The 21663-nt window shown below is 45.9% G+C and overlaps 1 protein-coding gene across 3 annotated transcripts in view; it reads left to right on the top strand.

The window, feature by feature from the left end:
* Positions 1-21358, top strand: part of SRRM1 (serine and arginine repetitive matrix 1) — an 836097-nt gene extending 814739 nt beyond the window's left edge. For all 3 annotated transcript variants that reach the window (XM_078681268.1, XM_078681269.1, XM_078681270.1), the window contains one exon: positions 20464-21358. In XM_078681268.1, coding sequence (XP_078537394.1) covers positions 20464-20568 — 105 coding nt within the window. In that variant the 3' untranslated portion in view covers positions 20569-21358. The remainder of the gene's footprint in view (positions 1-20463) is intronic.
* The last annotated feature ends 305 nt before the right edge of the window (positions 21359-21663 follow it).

A 21663-nucleotide genomic window follows, 5' to 3' on the forward strand; every position in this document is an offset into this window, starting at 1 on the left:
GCAATTGACAGACCTAGTGTTGGTTACCAGTCGGGCATACGACTCTCTGCATTGGTGGACTCCACACAACCTTTGCAAGGGCCGACTGTTCCACGAGCCCGTGCCGCAGATTGTCCTGACGACGGACGCATCTCTCCAGGGATGGGGAGCACATGTGCTCACTTACACAGTGCAGGGACTATGGACGACGCAGCAACAGAAGATGCACATCAACTATCTGGAACTGATGGCAATCTTCATGGCGCTCAAGTCCTTCATTGTACATCTGAGCAACAAGGTCGTGCTAGTCCGGACGGACAACATGACCGCGATGTACTACATTCAGAAACAGGGGGGCACCCACTCGCCACAGCTGTCTCATCTGGCTCAGAGCATGTGGAAGTGGGCCATTCAGAGGAACATTTTCCTCATGGCAGAACACCTCCCGGGCAAGGACAATCAGATGGCGGATCTGCTCAGCAGATACAGCCATCAGATGCACGAGTGGGAGATACACCCTTCTGTTCTCCACCCGTTCTTCCAGCAGTGGGGTCATCCGGAGATAGACCTGTTCGCAACAAAGGAGAACGCAAAATGCCGACTCTTTGCCGCCAGGTTCCCTCACCCACAGTCGCAGGGGAATGCGATATGGATGAACTGGTCAGGCAAATTTGCATACGCTTTTCCGCCAGCCCCTCTAATACCGCTGGTCGCAAGAAAGCTAAGGCAGCACTCCATGACTCTCGTCCTGGTTGCTCCAACGTGGGCACGACAAGCTTGGTACACCACGTTCCTCGAACTCTCAGTGGTGCCGCACCAAAGACTGCGCCTCACGCCCAGTCTTTTGACGCAGAACCATGGAGACATTCAGCATCCAGATCCACGACAGCTCAACCTGGCGATCTGGCTCCTGAAGTCCTAGAGTTTGGATACCTTAACCTACCTCCAGAATGCATGAGTATCATCAAGGAGGCGAGGAAACCAACTACTAGAGCATGCTATGCTGCTAAGTGGAAGCGTTTTGTCATCTACTGTACGTCCAATGACATCAACCCACTAGATGCATCTATTCCCAACATCATCTGCTATCTGTTACATCTCTACAAGTGCAATCTGGCGTACACTTCCATTAGGATACATCTCTCAGCCATAGCGGCTTATCTTCAGAACAGGCAGCACCTCTCTGTCTTCAGAGTGCCCGCCATTAAAGCCTTCCTTGAAGGTCTGAAGAGAGTCATTCCCCCAAGAACACCACCAGCTCCGGTGTGGAACCTCAACGTCGTTCTCACCAGACTGATGGGGCCACCATTTGAGCCACTGCACTCGTGTGAGCTCCAATTCCTTACGTGGAAAGTGGCCTTTCTGATAGCTATTACGTCTCTGAGGCGTGTCAGTGAGCTGCAAGCGCTCACCATACAAGAGCCGTTCATTCAAATTCACCCAAATAGGGTAGTGCTACGCACTAACCCTAAATTCCTTCCTAAGGTGGTGTCACAGTTTCATCTTAACCAAACTATTGACTTACCAGCATTCTTTCAAAACCCGCAAACGGTGGCGGAAAGAATGCTCCATACCTTAGATGTACGGAGGGCGTTGATGTACTACATAGACAGAACACAACCCTTTAGAAAGACAAAACAACTCTTTGTTGCCTTCGCACCACAACACAAAGGCAACCCAATTTCCAAAGCAGGGATAGCCAGGTGGATTGTTAAGTGCATCCAGATATGTTATCAAAAAGCCAAGCGCACTTTAACAATACCCCCCAGAGCGCACTCCACACGCAAACTGGGGGCATCCATGGCTTTCCTAGGGAACATTCCTTTAGAGGATATTTGCAGAGCAGCCACGTGGGTCACACCACATACCTTCACAAAACACTACTGTGTTGATGTGCATTCCAAGCAGCAAGCAGCTGTAGGACAGGCTGTTCTCAAGACACTTTTTCAGGTTTCTGCAGCTGGCACGGGCAACCGCCGCTGATGGAGGGACTGCTATGTATTCTATGCTAAGATATGAATTTAGCAGCCCACATGCCTCGAACTGAATATGCTACTTACCAGTATGCATCTGTTCTTGGCATGTAGGGCTGCTAACATTCATATCGCCCGCCCTCCTCCCCGGTGCCTGTCGCAGCTGCAGATATACTATTGTATTTATTCATTAGCATGGACATCCTTTACACTTTCACTCCATCTCCTGCCACAATGGCGAAAAACAATCTGGGGATGGAGCCGATGCCCATGCGCACTGTAGTCCAGGGGAGGAGCCACCTATCTCAGGATACTTCGAAGACTCTTCCAGGACAACAATGTGCAATCATCCGAGCCCAACACTAGGCGGCGATCTAATGCTAAGATATGAATGTTAGCAGCCCTACATGCCAAGAACAGATGCATACTGGTAAGTAGCATATTCAAAACACTATGTGCTGTCACCAAGGGCAGGCAGTAGAAAAAAAGTTTTAAAAACCACTTGTACAACAATTGGTATGTGAGGTGATCCCTCTGTAAGCCCTCTTCCCTATGGGGAAAAAACAAAAACCCTGACAAACACCCCGTAGGAAGCGGCCTCTTGATATGATGAATCAAAGTGAGATCTATTGTGCAAAGAGTCCAGGGGTTCCCTTATAAGTGGACAGGGGCTTTCTCTAGCAATCCCAATGTTTTCTTCCATGGTATAGTGTGGTCGAGCAGCCTTAGGCTCATCAGAGAGGAGTGTTAGACATCTGAAAATACACACAATAGTCAATAAATGATGCACACGACTCAATAAGGAGATCCACACCAATTCATAAAAATAACTTGTCTTTATATATATTTAGGCACCAGAAGCAATTTGTTCAGGTAAGTAAGTGTTTTAAAAAAAACTTTTGTATATAAAACATCGACTCTTAGTGCAATTTTCAGAAGCTACAATGTTATCCTACGGAAGAAAGAAAATGTACAACATTCAGGTACGATACAGCGTCTTGCGGGACCAATTTCCAGAAGTTAAGGTGAGTGGTGGGCAAGGTCCAAGGCAGCACCAGCAACACTAGGGCAGCCAGGTGCAGAGGTGCAAAATAGTGTTAGAGGCCCAGTGTAAGTCTGTAGAGATCGATCTTTGCCTAGGAAGGCTGCAGGCTCGTACTTGAGTTCAGTCAGGCTGAACCAACAGAGGGGCTCAGGCCTCACGATGCTCGAGGACTTAGGGACACATTTTGTCCTCTTCTCCACAGGCCAGGGGTGCAGAGGTATCTTCAGGGGTCTGGTTTTCCTTACCAGCATCTGTTGCAAAGGACGGGGCCTGCAAACAGAGGCTGCAGGTGACGTCAGGAAGTCCACGAGAGGCATAACTACAGCAAAAACTGTCTCTGGAGGGCACGAGGACCATACTGACACCCTTGGTCCACTTCAACTCTGGCTTGAAGCGACTGGTGCAGTGGTGTCCTAAGGCATCGGGTCTTTGCTGTCCTGGAGACCTCTCAGGTCTCTGGGTGCCTCCAGGATGCAGGGAAGCAGCTCCCCCGGAGTTCCTGGGTAAAGTGCTGGCAGGTCTCCCAGGCTTTGGAAACACAGCAGCTTCAGCACAAGTCGTCTTTTGGCACAATTGTCAAAATCAGCAGGCAGGCCAGCAGGGTTGGTGCCATGTCAGTTGCTGGTCGGCATGATCGGATTTTCTGGTGTCAGAGGCTCCCTAAACACTTAATTTAGAGCAGTGCAGGGTAGTAGGCAATGGGCTACTTACCCTTGGGGTTACTATGGCCCATACATCACCACTTCCTGTGTGAAGTGGGCATAGCCCTGTCACAGAATTCCTTAGTTTGCCATCACAAAGATGGTCAACTGTGTAAAGTCATGTCCACTTCAGTTAGTCCACCTTAGGGATAATACTAGCCTGGGGGTGGGCACACTTACCTTACTGGCTAATATTCCTGCCTGTCAAGGTACCAAAGGGCTCTTGACAAAGAGGGTAAACCTCCTCTCCTGTGAGGGAAACCAGATACGCATTTCAAAGACGGTGGCTTTTTTGAAGCGCCGTGCCATGGAATGCTAATCAGCCGGTCATCCTAAAGGAAGGGGGTGTGACCACTCTTCCCGTTTAGCCTTTGTTTCTGACCTCTTGAGAGCAAAGGCCCGCACCCTGGGAGGTCAGAAACTTCTCTCGGTGGCAGGCTGTCCGAGACCAGTTAGCCGACAGACCAACTGCTGGTAGGCTTTCAGGGGGCACCTCGAAGGTACACTCTGTGTGCACATAGTCACAAATCCACCACTGAAATTAGGGTGGGTTTGTGAATGAGATGTTTGATATCAAACATCCCTATTTTCAGTGAAGCCATCATGTAGCTGGGGAACTCTTTTGCACCAGTGTCCAGCACATGTTTTAAAATGGCTTCTCTGTTCACTTTTACTGGCAGTAATAGAACTGACCAGCACATATACATATCTGCTCATGCAAATATGACTTCACATGTAAAATAAAGAACCCTGCCTTGGGGCTGTAAGGCCTGCTGTAGGGGGTGACTTAAAAATATTACATGCAGTGTTAGGGGACTTGGCACACAGGGATCTGTGTACTGATGTGTTTTTACTTTAGTCTGCACCAAAACATGCAGCCTGCAATGGCAGTCTTGCATGAGTTTGGTGAGGGATCCCTTAGGGTGGCACAATTCGTGCTGCACCCCTTGGGGTCCCACTTTAGTACCTCAGGCCCTAGGTACCAGGGGTACCATTTACTAGGGGTTTATAGAGAGTGCTACAGGTATTGACAATCGGGGGGGAACAATTGTACAGTTTTTAAAACCGAGATCTACCATTGGGAACCTAGTTAGCAAGAACCAAATGCACTTCCAATTGATATCTCATCCTTTACCAGGCAAAAAGGGGAGGGTGCCATGTAAATAAAACTGCACTTTCCTACACACCCTCCTCAAAACCAGCCACGGAAACCCCCTACACCAATTTCTCTCCCACCTGCTTCCAAGTTCAATCAAGTTCCACCCAGTCTCTACCCACCAGACCTGCGATAGCCACCAAACCCCGAGTACATGGATGCGTCTGGCCTGCAGAGTTATCTTTCACAAAGGTCATGAAAGGGGTCCATAGTTTGTCAAAACACGATCTGGGGTCTCGAATAGTCGCCGTCAGGCTCTCCAACGCATAAATATCCCAGATCCTTGCCCACCACAAATGCATAGTTGGAATCTCTGGGCCCTTCCAACGAAAGGTAGTCACCAGGCATGTGGCCACCAAACAATGCGTTATCAACTTACCGGAAGAGGTGTTGAGTTGTATAGACCCTCCCCCTAAAAGTGCCTGACGAGGGTCGGGTGAGCATAATCTGCAGGATCTCAAATGTCAAAACACATCTCCAAATATCAGTAAGATACCATCGTAGGAGCAATTTGTAGGCACTCCTTGTATTTTATACTCATGGAGGGCCTAGCTGCCCTCTGTCAGATCACTCTGCAATCCCCCTCATCGATCTCAGTAGACAAATTGGTTGCCCATTGTATGATGTAGGATGTCTTGGTCACATCTAAAGGCCTTCCAACGCTCTGTAAAAACGTGAGATCACTTTCTTCTTGTTTCTGCCATTTAGGATATCTTCAAACAAATGTGTCTCTCGTCGTGCCGTCCTGAGCGGTGGCAGCCTGGCGAGCCCAGTGAAGCAACTGTGTAACTTGTTATAAATCAGTATGATGTAATGAGAAACCAGTCACACATTGATCTCTAGTCTTAGGTTGCCCATCTACATACAAGTCTGTAAGAGTGAGGTCAGTCTCACCATCCAACATACAGAACCTCTTATCCCACATGCCTGTGGGAAAATCTGGGTTGCCTAGAACTTGAGTATGTGGGGAAGGGTAAAGCTTGAACTGGTGCATACCCGTCGCGTGTGAATGAGGGTGAACGGAATAGAGGACAGTAACATGCCAACAGAGGAAAGACTACGAAGCAGTAACCACAGCAAGTGGGGAAGTCAGTACACCTGCTGTTCCAGTCGGACCCAGGACTTAACAGAAGCAGAAATCCAGTCCAATGCCTGAGCAAGTTGGGCAGCTATAATATATCGAGCAATATGCAGAACACCAAAACCCACTTTCAACGTAGAACGATACTAGACTGCGTTAACCACTCTAGGGGGCTTGTCGTTCCACACAAAGGACCATATCTTTCTCTGGATCAGTGCAACAGCCAATTTTGAAATCTGAAGTGGAAGAACCCAAACCACGTAAACAAGACGTGTGAGAAAGTTCATCTTAATGCAATTGACTCGACTCATCCAAGAGATCTCAAGCCGGACCAGTCTATAGTGGTCCTTGAAGAGAACATCCAAAAGCGGCGAAATATTGAAAAGAAAAACATCGGAAGGAACCCTCGGAATGGACACCCCTAAGTAGTGGAAATCAATAGATGCCCAAGAGAAGCCTCTGGACTCAACAACATTTTGCAAGAATGACAACGGAGGACCAACCCCCATACCGATCGATTTGTTGTAGTTAATTTGGTATCCAGAAACATCTCTAAATTTGTTCAGCACAGCTTTGAGTGCAACCAGGGAGGCTGTGGTGGCGGTCAAAAACATAGCAGGTCACCCACAAACATAGTAAACTTCATTTGTTTGCCACCTACTTGAAGTCCCTGAATGTCAGGGTTCACTTGAATCCTATGAATAAGGTTCGACACTAGGAGCAAATAAAACTGTAGCTAGGAGACACCCCTGATGGGTGCCGCCTAGTTCTCAGACATTTTTTTAAAGTCCAAATATAAATAAGGGCTTTCTCACTTTGAGAAGGAAAATCCTCCTTGAGTGGGCCTCCTCTGAAACTGAAGCGGAATGAAAAACCAGATACCTCATGAAACTGCCAGTCATACATTTCCTACAGGCCCCAATCCCCCAGCACCGCCTTCCGGAACCTCTGGAAGAATTATTTTTCAAAGTTCCCAAACTTTCTTCTAGTGCCCAAAGAACCACAGGTGTACACTTCTAAATTTCCCAGGACCATGGGGAGGGCAGAGGCCAACAGCAAAGTCTGATCATGGTCCAGAATCCATTGGTTAGCTGAATAATTCCAGGGGTGACTTTTTTTTAACATTTACAATCAAGTTTTCCTACCTGGTAAAAGGGTAATAGTGATGTGGCTGTGCAGCAGAGTTCAAAGCGCGGTTGTCAGGCCGTACAGAGTAGGCCAGAAGCAATGTTTTCACTGTCACTGTTGTGGATGATGGCACTAAAGGTCATGCAGTCCATGAATGGTATTTAACTTTCTATGCCATGGGTATATTTCTGCCCCTTATACTATGGCCTTATAGGAGAATTAAATGTGCCAAACAGGATTTAATCCAGTTTTGACAGTGTTTTCGGGCCAGGGCAACTACACTGGTGTCCAAATAACCACACAAGTACACTTTAAGGCTACCATGACCTCAGGTTGACTGGCAAAGGCCCACAGCAAAGTCTGGCCAATGTCCAGGTGCCATTGGTCATCTGAGTGTTTCCCTCTTGCAACTAGTTTTGTCCCTGTACACTCAGAAGTTGAGCCCACATTCCTTGGAGTCCACTTCTTTGTCTTGGGTACAAGAGGGAGCAGGTTCAGTCTATCAGGGCTCCTTGCAGGTCACAAGCAGCAGATCCAGTCTTCTTGATCTTTCGCAGGTCCAGAAAGTGTTCTGAGGAATGCTGAGTGAGGGTCCAGCTTTGTAGGGTTCATTGACCTCTGAGCACCCTCCTCTGTGGTCACTCAAAACCGGTTCAGGGAGTAGCCTTCCTCCCACTGAATTTCTTGTAATCCTGATGATGACAAAAGTTTGAGCTTTCTATGTGTCAACTGACATTTGCTTGTGATAGAACAGGCCCCTTTGAAGGTATTTAGGTTCTTGGGGCTGCACCAGCCATGGGATGAAAACACCGCCGCACACCAAGGCCATTGTCTCTACTCTGGGAGCACATTTCACACCTCTTTCGCACTTAATCCCTGCAAAGGACATACTTGGCAGTTGCTGGGGTGTCAATGCAAATTAGCCTTCAGCAGCTTCAGGCAGGGTAAAGGTAGCTTACTAAAAGTTAAATTTCCCTTATATTCTATTTTTATTAGATAGAAGCATGTGTCTTTGAATGGAGTCTCTAGCTGGTATAGGTCAACAGTTATAGATTGAAATGTATAATCTGTACTTTGACTCTTCTTATGTGCCAGCTACGGCCTGACCAGTGACAGTGTTGTTTTGGGCCTAATCATTGGGAGAATGCTATTTCAAATATTACTCTTGTTCCTCTCAAATATTATGCGGTCTACCATGTGCACAAATAGGCACACTTAGGGGTAACTTATTTAATATTTAAAACAAGTTTTTCTACCTTTTTAAAAGGGTAATGGTGATGGAGCTCTGCAGCAGAGTTCGAGTTGCTCTCAGGCAACAAATAGGCCTAAAGCCATGTTTTCACTGCCACTTTAGTGAATGGCCCAATATGTGCTGCGGTCCACAACTGAATATTTACTTTTAATGACACCGGTGTATTACTGCCTCATTATACTATGGCCTATAGGAAAAGTAAGTGTGCCAAACAGGATCCACTTTAGGGGTCAGGGCACATACACTGGTGCCCACACAACCACACAAGTACACTTCTAAGACCACCAGGACCTCAAGGTGACGGGCAGAGGCAAAGTATGGTCAAGGTCCAGATGCCATTGGTCAGCCAATTTTTACACGTTTTCAGGTCAGAGCGCATAGACAATGCACTGGATAGCAGTGTGCTAGTGTTGAAGTTCAAGATTACCAACAAGTGAAACCCAAACAAAATGGAAAACTTGGGATGAGCACCCTAAAACTGATGACTTGGCAACAGTATGCAGTCTTTACCCCAGCAGTACTTGCCTCCCTTGATGTTACTGTGCAGATAATCATTTCTTTAAAATGTCATAACCATCCTTTTAGAACAAGCATTTGCAGTAGGTCTCACATTTACAAGACTTTGAGTTATTGGCATTGTAAATGTCAGATAAGTTATGGACACCATCTTGGTTGCCAGGAAACCTGCCATGAAATCAGTTTGAGAACTGCTTGAATACACTTCAGTGGCATGAGTGAGGCCTGACCACCTTTCTATTGTTTTTTGATATATTACCCCTTTCTGTTGCTTTTGACACTCTGCTTCATACGGTCTCTTGCTTAGAAGGGCTATCTGATAGAAACATCTAGCCGCAGACTCCTAATGTTCGAATTCTCCCCAGGTGCCAGACTGGATCCAGAACCTTTTTCAACAGTACTTCTGTTCGTCTGTAGAGGGTGTCATGCGACTGAGTAGTGACATCGTCCACCGTATTTGACGTAGACAGAGTCCATGTATGCCCCCTCACGCCCACTCGCCGACACACTAACTTCAGTTTCTTCTTTTCTGTGCTTCCAACGTGGATCCAGAGTGATTCCTCTGGCTGTTTTTTGGCCTGTTTGGACCATTTTTTGTCGAAGGAACAGTGTGCCCCGTTCTTTTTTTTCTCACGTCTTCGAGGTTCAAATCTTGTGGGTCCTGTGGGATGCGGATGTCGGCCATGGACCCTCATACTATACTTTGTGGTGCCCTGAGGAGAAGCACTACTCTGAGGATTGGGTCTTCTGCCATCGCCACACATAGATCTATTAGCAACCCTAGAAACACAAAATGCCTAGGATTCACATGCAGGTTTCTGCTCCACCGTTCAATAGGGAATGCTGTTGATCACATGGTCAGGGAAATGTGCCTATGTTTCCCCAATTCTGTTTTATACTACTGATCAAACAGAAATGGAAGCCAGCAACGATGGCGCAAATTCTAATCGCACCTCAGTGGGCCAATGAAACATGGTTTTCAGCCTTACTGGAAATGGCACAGGACAGGGTAATGAGGTTTCCAGCACATTACGACCTGTTGACAATTCTGGCGTATACAAAAGTAATAAGGGGCAGTTTCTTCAAACTTTTCCTTGAGGTCGCCAGTACAAAAATTACCTACAGAGGCAGCGCAGGCCCCTTTTTAGAGTCTGACTGCTGACACAGCTCATTAAAGCTCTGTTTGAACCCATGCATAACCTGGAACTTAACTAAGCATGAGCGTAATATCCGTTCCGCTCGCGGATTTTGCGGATTTTCGGTAAATTCGCAATCCGCGAACTCTCGCGAACTTGCCGTAAATCCGTGCGAAGCGGATTTTTTGCTTGGTCGCACTTGCCAACTAGAATACTATACAATTTTGCGGGATTAAACACTTGCGAACACGTAGATGCGGCGAGCAGCGACAATCTCGCAATTGCGAGATTGCTAAATTTGCAATTTCGCACAAGAAATCCACCAGCAGGCAGCATAAACCTTGAAAATTATGATTTTTATCAGAATAACTCCTCAGGTTGACATTTGCCTGCACTTTTTTTTTGCAAGGAGTCCATTTTGGGGCGGGGGGGTGGGAGGAAGGAAGTGCCCCACAGTCTCCAACTTCCTGTTCCTGTCCAGCAGGCTCCTCCCAGTGCTTTCTTCATGTGCTGGTCACTTTGATTTGGATCTTGACCTGGAAGGATTACTTTTTGTGGATGCTGCTGGATATTTGGATTTTTGCAAAACTGAAAGCACTCCGCAGGTGCAAAAGTTCAATCTTATCATTAGTAACCATTCCCTGTAGTGCCTGGAAGGATTACTTTTTGTGGATGCTGCTGGATATTTGGATTTTTGCAAAACTGAAAGCACTCAGCAGGTGCAAAAGTTCAATCTTATCATTAGTAACCATTCCCTGTAGTGCTTCCTGAGGGGCCCCTTCAGAGTTCAGTTGCCTACTTGCAACTATTCTATGACCCTGCTCTGACCCTCACAGCAGGCTCAGAGAATAGCTACAAGTTTACCACAAAGGTCCTGTTAAAAAAATTACATTGCAACAGAAAGCAATTACAGATAAGGAAGCAGGTGCCAGCCTGGAAGTTCAAATTCAGTGACACATTAATCAGCCCCTAATTCATTCATGTCAGTTGAGGCAGGGCAGGTGTGCTTTTCCACCCATAATCTACAGTGATGAACTAGAGGGTGGCATGGGTGAGCCAGAGGGTGGCATGGGTGAGCCAGAGGGTGGCAGTGGTGAAACAGAGGGTGGCAGTGGTGAAACAGAGGGTGCTGTGATGAACCAGACGTAGAAACAACATGTTCGCGACCGTTGCTACCCGACAAGTAAGTTCGCGTTTGCGAACTGGTAAAAAACCCTCGCAAAATGGCAGAAACACTTGCGAACACAAAAAAAAAGGAATCCGCAAAATTCGCGAGATTTTGCGGATTGCGAATCCGTAAATACGCAATTTCGCGGATTGCCAATTCGCAAAATTCGCCCATGCTTAAACTTAACATCGAATGTTATAGACCGCCATCCTGATAGCTATCCCGTCTGTAAGGAGAGTTAGTGAGCACCAGGCCCTCACAACACAGCCTTATCTCCAAATACGCATGGACAGATTAGTTGGAGAATAAACCCATAGTGTATCCCAAAGATGGTATCACACTTTCACATTAACCAAACCATGCACTTAACTGCACTCTTCCAGCAGCCGAAAACGCAGGCCGACAGTGCCCTACATACACTGGATATTTGAATGGCAATTATATGCTACTTGCAAAAGACATAACCAGTCTGGAAGGGGAACCATTTTTTAAACAACTTTATGTAAGCAGGCAAGAGGTTCTCCAGTCACCAAACAAATCATTGTGAGTCGGATGGTCCAACAATCCAGACATGTTACAAAACATTGGTTGTGACTTTGAGAGAAAAGGCAAGGATACAATTGACAAGGAAGAAGGGAGCACCACTTTCCTTTCCTGCTAACGTATCCTTAAACAACATCTTCTTGGCAGCCATGAGGTCTTCTGTGCACACCTTTACTAGACATTACTGTGTAGACATTGAAGCCAGTGAGAAGGGTCATGTGGGATAACGGGTATTAAAACACCTATTTGCAAATACACTCTGCTAATCTCAGCCTCCCAAGGGAACATAATGCTGCTGCAAATCAATGCACACAACAACAAAGTGGGCAACCCAATAACGCTTTGTTATGTTATGTTAAAATGGCTTTTGTAGAGCGCACGGCTACTCAAAAAGAGTGTCCCGGCGCTTTTAATTAACGAAGGCTGCAGTAAACTAACATAACACATTAAAAAGAGAAAATCACAGATAAAAAGCAAACAACAAACACAGGGGGCCTACTGGGAGAATAACCACGTTTTAAGGTCCTTTCTGAAGGCTAATAAACTAGTGGCTCCCCGAAGCGACAGGGGCAGAGAGTTCCACAGTTGGGGCGCCAGTAATCCAAAGGAGCGACCTCCCAGGCGTGCTCGCTTCGCCAGAAATAAGGCTTCTGATCTCAGAGAGCGAGCCGGTTGGTAGAAGGTAAGTCTCCTTTGGAGGTACTTAGCCCCCGTTGCATGGAGGGCCTTGTATGTCAGAGACAGAGCCTTAAAGGCGATTCGCTTACGGATTGGGAGCCAGTGCAAAGTCCGGAGCAAGCCCGCAGCACTGGCACGTCTATTCAATCCGTAGATTGCTCGTGCCGCAGCGTTCTGCACAACTTGCAGCCGCTGTAACAGGTACTCTGGCAGGCCCAGGTATAGAACGTTAGAATAATCCAACCTGGAGCCTATCAGGGCCTGCACAGTCAGCTTCCTGTGCTCCTCCGATAGTAGGGGAAGAAACCTCCGTAGCATCCTAAGGAGGCCGAAACACATACCCGACACCCCGAGAATCTGGGCCTTCATTGTTAGCCCCGTGTCCATCTTAACACCCAAGTTCTTAGCCAATTGGGATAAACACGTAGGGGGGGACATATTAATAGGCCACCAAGCCTGCCAATCTGGTTCCATATCGCACCCAAAGAAGAGTACCTCAGACTTATCGGGATTGCACTTGAGGCTGTATAGATGGAACCATTGAAACACAGCCCCAAGGCAATCCCTGATACTCTCCCCCTCAAAGTCTCCTCCTCTCTTACACGAGAAGAGGAGCTGGGTATTGTCGGCATAAGATACGATCCGGGCCCCAAACGACTCCGCCAATGCCGCCAAAGGGGTCATGAAGATATTAAAGAGGGTCGGGCTCAAAATAGAGCCCTGAGGGACCCCGACTCCCAACGGCGGCATCACGGCGGAATCTGGAGCGGCCCAGACCGTTTGCTGGCGGCCAGCTAGAAAGGAAGAAAACCAGCTGAACACCGTTCCCCGAAGTCCTATCTCATGGAGTCTTGTGAGAAGACCATCATGGGGAACGGTGTCAAAAGCCGCCGACAAGTCCAACATCACCAGCATGGCTTTGCCCCCTGAATCCAAGATCCCCTTGATTGTTTCGGAGACCTCAAGGAGCGCAGTCTCCGTACTGAGACTCGGGCGAAAACCTGACTGGGTGGCATGCAGAATCTCATTCGACTCTAGAAAATTGGAGAGCACCGTCTGCACGTGCTTCTCAACAACCTTCGTAAGAGCCGGCAGCAGAGAGATAGGCCGATAGTTGGCAGGGGCCTTAGGGTCCAGGCCAGGCTTCTTAAGCAGCGGGATGACCATTGCCTGCTTCCAAGCCTGCGGAACCACTCCCTGACTCAATGAGAGATTCAGCAACGGATTGGCCAATGGATTAATAACCTCAGCCAGTTTCGCCAGAATCTTAGCAGGGCAAGGGTCCAGGGGCGAGCCAGACTTCAAGTTACTCAAAAGTGCTGAGGAGACGGGCGCCAAGATAGGTGGAAATGCGCCCAATGTGGGGCCCGGCAGCACCGGGGGCGATCGAATGGCCTCCATGACAGTCCGCTCCTCGGGAATAATCACCGGGAAAGAAGCCTGTATAAGTTGGATCTTGCTGGTAAAAAAACCGGCAAGATCCGCAGCCCACGCATCAGAGGGCCTCTCCTCAGCAGTGTTTATCCGGGGCGATGTAAACTCCCTCACTAGCTTGGGTATCAACTAGAGTTAAGCAAGGGGATCGTTGAGCCATATAGTCTCTGACTAAAAATAATTGTCCCAGAATGGTGACGAGCAGAATCAGTCTAAAGGCACAAGCCTATGATGAGTGACCATATGAATCAATCGGAAAGGGAACAGACATACACAATAGTAAATTGATCAAAAATATCAATATTCATTACGTTAAAAATAATGTAGGACATAGGGTGCATAACAAAACCTGTCCTACATTAATTATGTATGTAAGATGTAAACAAGTGTTGATATTTAAAATCACTAGATTAATTTATGTAAATTCCACTCTGTATTTTTGGAGTCAGTTCATTATACAGATCAATTGATCGAGAGACAAAGATCTTATATGAAAGAAGGGAAAGCAGCGTTGACGTTTGGTCTCCAGTGCCAGCGGTACGTGAGACCACATTTATAGTGATTTGCCTTTTGGGGTCAACTTAAATCGACTTTAGATATTACGGTCCTGACTTATCACCTCAAGGTGGCACTTGTTGGACTACAAAAGAGCTTTAATGTTCTATATTGATTTTTCTAAGGAACATCGTGCGGTCCGTCTGATTTTTGTGGGGTTCCCCAGGCTAAAGAAATGTAAGGCTCTGCAGAAGAGTACCTTGTCAGAGTGGATAGTCGTCTGCATTAAGATTTGATCTGCATTGGCCATGAAACAGTCTTCAAGCTCATTCCACCAGGGCTAAGACTGCTACCTGTCCTTCACATATGCCATGTTGCTACTTGAACATCAGTGCACATGTTCCTCAAGCACTATTGCCTTGACATCCAGACTTGAGGGTAAGGACATTTTTTCCACTTGGTCCTGCTTTGGTATCTATTCTAAGGTGATGAATCAGCAGTTTGATGAATCACAAGAATGTGTTGCTTACCTTCAGTAACATTCTTTTTGAGGTATGTTCAATCTAACTGCAGAATCATCACTGCCCTCCCACCTCCCCTTTCTGTGGAGTTGTCTCTTTTTTTAAACCTCTCAAATCCTTGCAAGCTAGGAAGTGGCACACTGGTACCAATATTGTTTACACTCTGCATCTGATGCCGCTGAAAGGGAAAAGTAAGAAACTGACTTCAGTATGCAGGGATGCAGTATCCGTCCCTTCTTTGTCGGTACGGAGCAAGCACAGTGTCACTCAGTAGCACGAAGGAGCATTGCAGGAGATGTTTCCTGATCCCGTCTAGACCCCGAGGCGTACTTAAAGGTGAGTAATTTGTGGTTAGATAAAGTATCCACCTGAAAGTGAGATGTCAAAAATCAGTAACTTATTCTGCCCTTTATTGTTACTTAAGATGGCATCTGCCTTTCACAAGGTTCATCGCTGTGCTGTCTTTGTTCCCTTCTGCGCATCCCACCAAGGAGGAGAAAAGACTGCATATATTGGAGCCCTAGTACGTGGTTTCCTCTTAAATCTATTTGACCGGCCAAGATAGAGTGGATTTTCAGCCTTTTGAGGGTTGTGCTGAAGTGGGAAAAGGGCGAGTCTGTATGTTAGCGATTTTGTGTTGGGTTCCACTCTGCATAAAGATTTACCATTCCTTTCCCCAAGACTGATCCTCCAGCTGGCATTCAGGTCCACTGCTGAAGGGTAATGGCTGCTTTTCTCGTTCTAACCTTGGGGTAGTCCAGCTGAGCTCTGCAGGACAGCTACTTGGTGTTCCTTGCATACTTTGTTAAACATTTTTGCCTCTCTTCTCAGGCACACAGTGACTACTTTTTAGGGCTGTGCTGCTTGATTTCCTTGATTAGTCGGCACTACTCAGTCACAACTCTCCAGGAACGGGCTACTTTGGGTCAGTAAGGAAGTGTCCATCAGAAGAAAACATCAGAATTATTTTACACGTACAATATTGCAACAACTTGAGCTCCTTTCACCAGAACTAGTTCTCACTATTTGTCAGATCACCCTCTCTGCTAAACACCATTCTTTCAACATGCATACTTTTGGTATTTCAATGCCCATTTCGGGTTCTCCAATATCACTCTTTTCTTGCTTAAGTTTGTCTCACTCTAAACAATAGCAGAAGCGCTAAACTAATATATCCAGGTCAGCTGTTATTTTGGGTCAGTATTTGAACCCATTTGCCTGCTAATGGTTGATGGGTGTGGCATATTTGTGACCCTACAAGGTATTCAAGTACCACCTACTTCTGGACAAGAGCCCAGCTGTTCTTTTTACAATCTCTGTACAGAAACTCAGTGTAGGAGAGTAGGGTCTGCAATCCTATGATCACCCAGATTTTTGCTTTTTGCTTCACTGGTTTACGACTTTCCCTGGCTGTGGGCCTGCTAATCAGACCCACAGCCTAGCTGTTCTCTCCATTCCAAATCGTACCCAGGTACTGAATTGGCACTGGGCCCTCTCCAAGTCCCTGTACCCAGGGCAGAGGTGCACCCAGAAGTCTCCCAGGGGCTGCAGCATGAATTATGCCACCCCTGGGCTGACTAACTAAACAGACACAACTGGCTGCTTGACAGCTGGGGGCAAGGAGGTGTAATCACCCCTGCTCTAGATATAGTATACCTATATCTAAACCTAGAATGGGCACACAGATCTCCTATCAGTCACTCCTATGGCAGGCCTTAACAATCCTGAAGGCAGAGTGCTTGGAATCGTGTGAGATAGTGCTCTGGCATGAGCTGAGCCTGTCTGCGGCTTTCGGGATCTATCCCTTAGCCGTTCCCATGATAGCGTCAGACCATATACTCTTAAGTGCCTTATAATCCTCGCGGTTATGGTAACTTTGGTCTGACATTATCTAAACATGTCGTGTAAGGTGTCATACGCTTTGGAATACTACCCCCTCGCCAGTTCTGGCGACGGGGGTAGCATTCCACCCCTCTAGAGGGAGAAGACATGTTGGTAGCCTGTAACCCCGGTTAAAGTTGAACATAGCCTCAGCTCCACAAGATGGATGCTGCCACTGAGACACAAGTCTGCCCTCCTGCTGCTGGGAGTCCTCCCAGCGCGGGAGGCTTGGACAAAGGGTTTCCTGTCGGGGGCGGTGCTAGCACCATCCCAGACAGGGTTATGTGTATCCCAGGTAGGCAGGGCTGTAGAGGAAGGTGACTGCAAGTGGCACCCCGGTGCTCACTATGCATAGGCCGGTTTGAACCAGTTCCAGGGGCACACCAGCCCCTGAGCTGGGGAAAGTCCGGCAGAGGAGAGGGGTGTAACCACCCCCCTTCCTGGTCCCACCCATGGGCAGGACCTAGTCGCGTGCCAGCCCCCTTTTTGATAATAAAGGTAGGAGCAGGCCCCCTTCCAAATTAGATAATTCTGAATCTTGACTACTTTCCACGAAAGGACTCTTGAACTACTTCTGAAGACTCTCCCTTGTGGCTAAGGAGTAGCCACCCTGCACCTGCAGGCACCATCCAAGCATCGCGGTTTGCTGTAAGTCTCTCCTCAGGATCAAGACTGCCCAGCTCGACGAGAACCGGCTTCCCTGGCACCTCTGACCTCTACCTGCATCATCAGCCCAGCTGAGATTCGTGGGTGTGACGAGACCTCGAGGGACCGGCCATCTTCAAGACTGCACGACCGCCGAGGGATCCTCGAGTGAGTGCTTTGGGGTTTGAGAAGCCCCGACCCTGAGCAGCTCCAGCACCGAAGTCCAGCCCTCCAGCATCCACGAGATCTGCGTGGGGCACTTCTGCTCTTTGCTGCTCACCGCGTTGTCCAGGTCACTTGCCCGTTGGCTAGTGGCCCTTCTGACGACGAACCACGACGACAACACCGCTGGTCTGGTTGCTCCAGACTGGCCCTTGCTCCCCTCCAACAGAGGAGCACCCCGGACCCTCCTGGTCCACTCCAGACGCCATTTTGAGTCCACCGCGTGGGCTTGAATTTGCCAAGAGTTGTTGCCCCCAATCCTGGGTCCAGCGACGTCGACAGCAGATACCTTCGTGGGACAGCTCGCCCCTCCATCCTGGTCGCCGACAACGCCTCCTGGTCCGAGAGACTGCAGAGCCCAGCGTCGCCCACTCACCTGGTCGAGGTGACTTCGCCCGGTGCCATCCTGGTGCCCACCTAATCACTGGCTAGTGATTCAGGACTTGGTCACCTCTGCTTACAGGTATCCATCTTCATCGATCCAGGCTTGGATCACATCGAACTTCATCACTGGTCGCCTGCCAGCAACTTCTTCTTTCAGGCTCCATAGACTGCAACGAGGATTCCCGACGTCTTTTCAGACCTGTGCAGCCGCAGCCCCTGGGCTAGGTAACCTGAGCATTTCGGTGCTCCAGCATAGCTTAACTATCTAAGTGTCCAGATCCTTTTTCGTTTTCAGCCTATCTAGTCGGATTCGTCCGATAACTGTAACTTTGCATTTACTAGCCTCCATAGACTTTGTTCCGCATCCCGCGTGAGAGTGCACACTCTGCACCCGATCTCCCTAGGCCTCCTGCTCGTAATCTAAAGGTTCAGTAGTCTAGTCCTAGCGATCCCAAAGCCTCTGAGAATAGTTACTTACCTGCTAGTAATTCGCATTCCACTTTTGTAGTATATGGTTTTTCGTGCCCCTCGGGCATTTGTGTAAATTGTGCAACTTAAAGTGTTTTCTTAAGAGTTTTGTATTGTGCTTAGCTCCCTGACTCATAAAGAGTTCAGGGTAGTACTGTTATAAATAAATATACTTTTATTTTCATAACAACTTGTGTGGTGTCCTTTCACTTGGTGTTCAACGGGTAAATGTGGTGGTAAAACAGCTGGCTTAACACGCCCTCTAGAGTTTAGCCTAAAGACTGCTCTTGTCCATGCTACTAGGATAGCTGGTCTATCAGGTTGACTTACAACCAATCATCAATAAGGGTCGTTTGGAATGATACATAGTGATCACTAGAATAGTGAGCACTGCATATCAGGCCAACTTCTCACACTCAGTTCTCTTGATACCTTAATGCATTTCACAACATTAATGATGCGTGGCATCTTCTGTACTGCAAGTAATGGCTAATAAAATGGTGATTAGCATTTCCTTATAATTTTTTAATTCCTGTATTTCCAATGTATGTATTTTTGTTGCGATTTTACTGAACATGCATTTTTTTAAAACAAGCACAAGACTGCTCCTTTCTATAGGTTTTTTGCTTTGCCCCGTTTCTCACTTAACAAGTAACTCTTATTCATTCCCATTCTTGGACTCTTAAACTGTTTAAAACAGTTCATGCCATTAGTGTGAAATTTTCATTACTATTTACAGCCGTCTGATGACACATGAATTGGCCTTATTATGTCCTCCTTTCCCTTAAAGCTTGTGTAGATACCTATGTAATTATTCAAATGCATTTGCAGGAGGAATTTTCTGTACGTATAAGGTAGATGTGGTTTCTGTTACTTACTTTACAACTATTTGGTCATGGTGAAACATTACAATGTATGACGAAGTTAAATGTAATGTGTATTAGATTAGTAAGCCTGTCTTAAGGAAAGTGTTTTGATGGTGTCCTGAGCATGTCGGAGTGACTTTAATAAAGGTGTAAGATAGCATGGTTTTCATTCATCAGTATTAATGGAGCCGAGCACTGCAACACACAGTACCGTTGAATAGTTTAATCATTAAAAAAAGTCGTACCTTTGAATCGAATCATTAAAAAAAGTAGGCAAGTACTGATTTACACATGTAAACCAGTTCTTGCCTACATCAATATTTTATGTTTAGATGTATCCCATATAAAGTTGCACAGAACAATACATCGATTAAAAAATATAAATCAATTAATTAACATATACAAACCATTCAGATAAAAAGATAAAAGGATTTATAATGTAGACATCCTGCAACACATTTACCTAATCTGTTTTCCAAAACAATAATAATGGAGTCACAGATTGTGTATCATTTTGTTTACAAGGGTGAGTCCTTTGCATTAATAAAGCCAAGCAAGCCAATAAAACATTTTAATTCGTGGACTGAACTAGTACAAAAATGAGTTACTAAAATTGATAGCTGATAAAAACCTACACCAAGCTTTGTGTACTCAATCTACAGTCAACTCTTTCTGAAGTGTACCCTTTGTCAAGGTTTTTTTAATTTGGTAAAAAGGGCCTTAGAACATTGTGGATTATCTTGGTAGTTCTACAGTACCCTAAATGAATAAAGATTGTTTAGATATGGTGATGAAGTATGCTGACTAAGGACAAATACACATTGGCAATACTGAAAGCAGTACTTACCTGTCTTGGTGTTAGTTTTGGTTTTAATTATGAAGAATGCTGACTTTGGACAAATATACTTTAACAATAGTGAAAGCAACACTTAACCTGTGTTGGAGTTTTATGATACGCACCTACTAGCTTTATCAAGTTTAGATACTACAGTACCTTCGAGTGTTGTATTACCTTACACTGTAACATTAACTAATCATTGTAGCTACACACTGGAGAGCGGCGTGTGGTGTACCTGTACACTTATTAAGTATTTAAAAATTATACCAAGAACAAGACCTCTTGTTTATAATTGTTTTAGATATTTATTTTCATAAAGTCCTTCTCTGAAATTGTTTTTTTTTAAATTTCAGGATTCTGAAAGTGATGGAGAGGAAAACCTTGATGATTTAGAAAAACACCTGCGAGAAAAGGCCTTGAGGTCTATGAGAAAGGCTCAGGTGTCACCACAGCCTTAGCTGCCATAAACTGAAATATTTGATATAATGTATATTTTATTTGGTTTCTATTCCTCAAATTTCAGTTTCAGTTGCTAAAATGTGTTTGAGCTGTAGATTATAACGTATGTTGTAATGGGTGGAGGTGAACAATATTAAAAACAAAAAATAAAATGGGCATGGATTTCCATCAGTGTCCACAGTGTACTAGCGATATCCTTTCACTCACCATAGTTGTAACTTCCATAAAATTAGGGTACTTCAAAAACCACGGATTTATATTGAATATAAACATGCCAAGGAGCTTGCAAAAACATTATTTATGATGTCTGATAAGTTGGACACACATCAGAGTATGATAAAAAATTTAAAATAATTCTGTTGAACTCTGGTTCTTACACATGTTTGAAATTGAAACCACTGGTTAAACTTTCAAGTCCACAAACTATTTGAATAAAAAAATTTGTCTAATGTTGACTGTGTTAAAGTGAATCAAGTTTGTACTTTCTGTTGTGTATCATAAAATGAAAGTTTTGAGTTTGCCAGGACACTGTGGAGTTTCTTGATGTAACAAGTTGATTTGAAGCACTGGAATTTAATTTGTATTTTATTATTGAAAATATTTTTTAAGGGAGAGTTTGCTCGTTCCCAAACTACAACTGCTTTGTTACCTCCTCCATGTTGTTTGATTGCTGTTCTTTCAGACTATCTATGTGTCAGAGCTGTGGGCTTTAAAGGGCAAATAGATGGACCTGGACAGTGAATATTGTTGCATTTTTTAACAGGAGCTGTATAAAGCTTGTGAATTAAACAGAGTAAATTTCATAATTTAAGAAAGCTTGGAATGTTTGCTTGTGAGTTTTTAATGCAGTTTTTAATGTGGCTTGGACTTATTTTAATGAGTGCCTGCGGTATGCCAGAGGTTTGCTGCTGATTGTGCGCAAGATAAGTTCAACTAGTGTCTGTTTAGGATACTATTGCTTTAAAATCCAAATATTTGCACTATTAATCTGATAGAGACGTCTAGCCGCAGATTCCTTAACTTAGAATATCCCTAGGCATCAGACTGGTTCGGAAAATTTTGTGCAGCAGCACCTCTGCGCACGGGGGGCGGCG

The sequence above is a fragment of the Lissotriton helveticus genome, chromosome 3_1 (assembly GCF_964261635.1).
Source record: "Lissotriton helveticus chromosome 3_1, aLisHel1.1, whole genome shotgun sequence".
NCBI classification, from domain to species: Eukaryota; Metazoa; Chordata; class Amphibia; order Caudata; family Salamandridae; genus Lissotriton; species Lissotriton helveticus.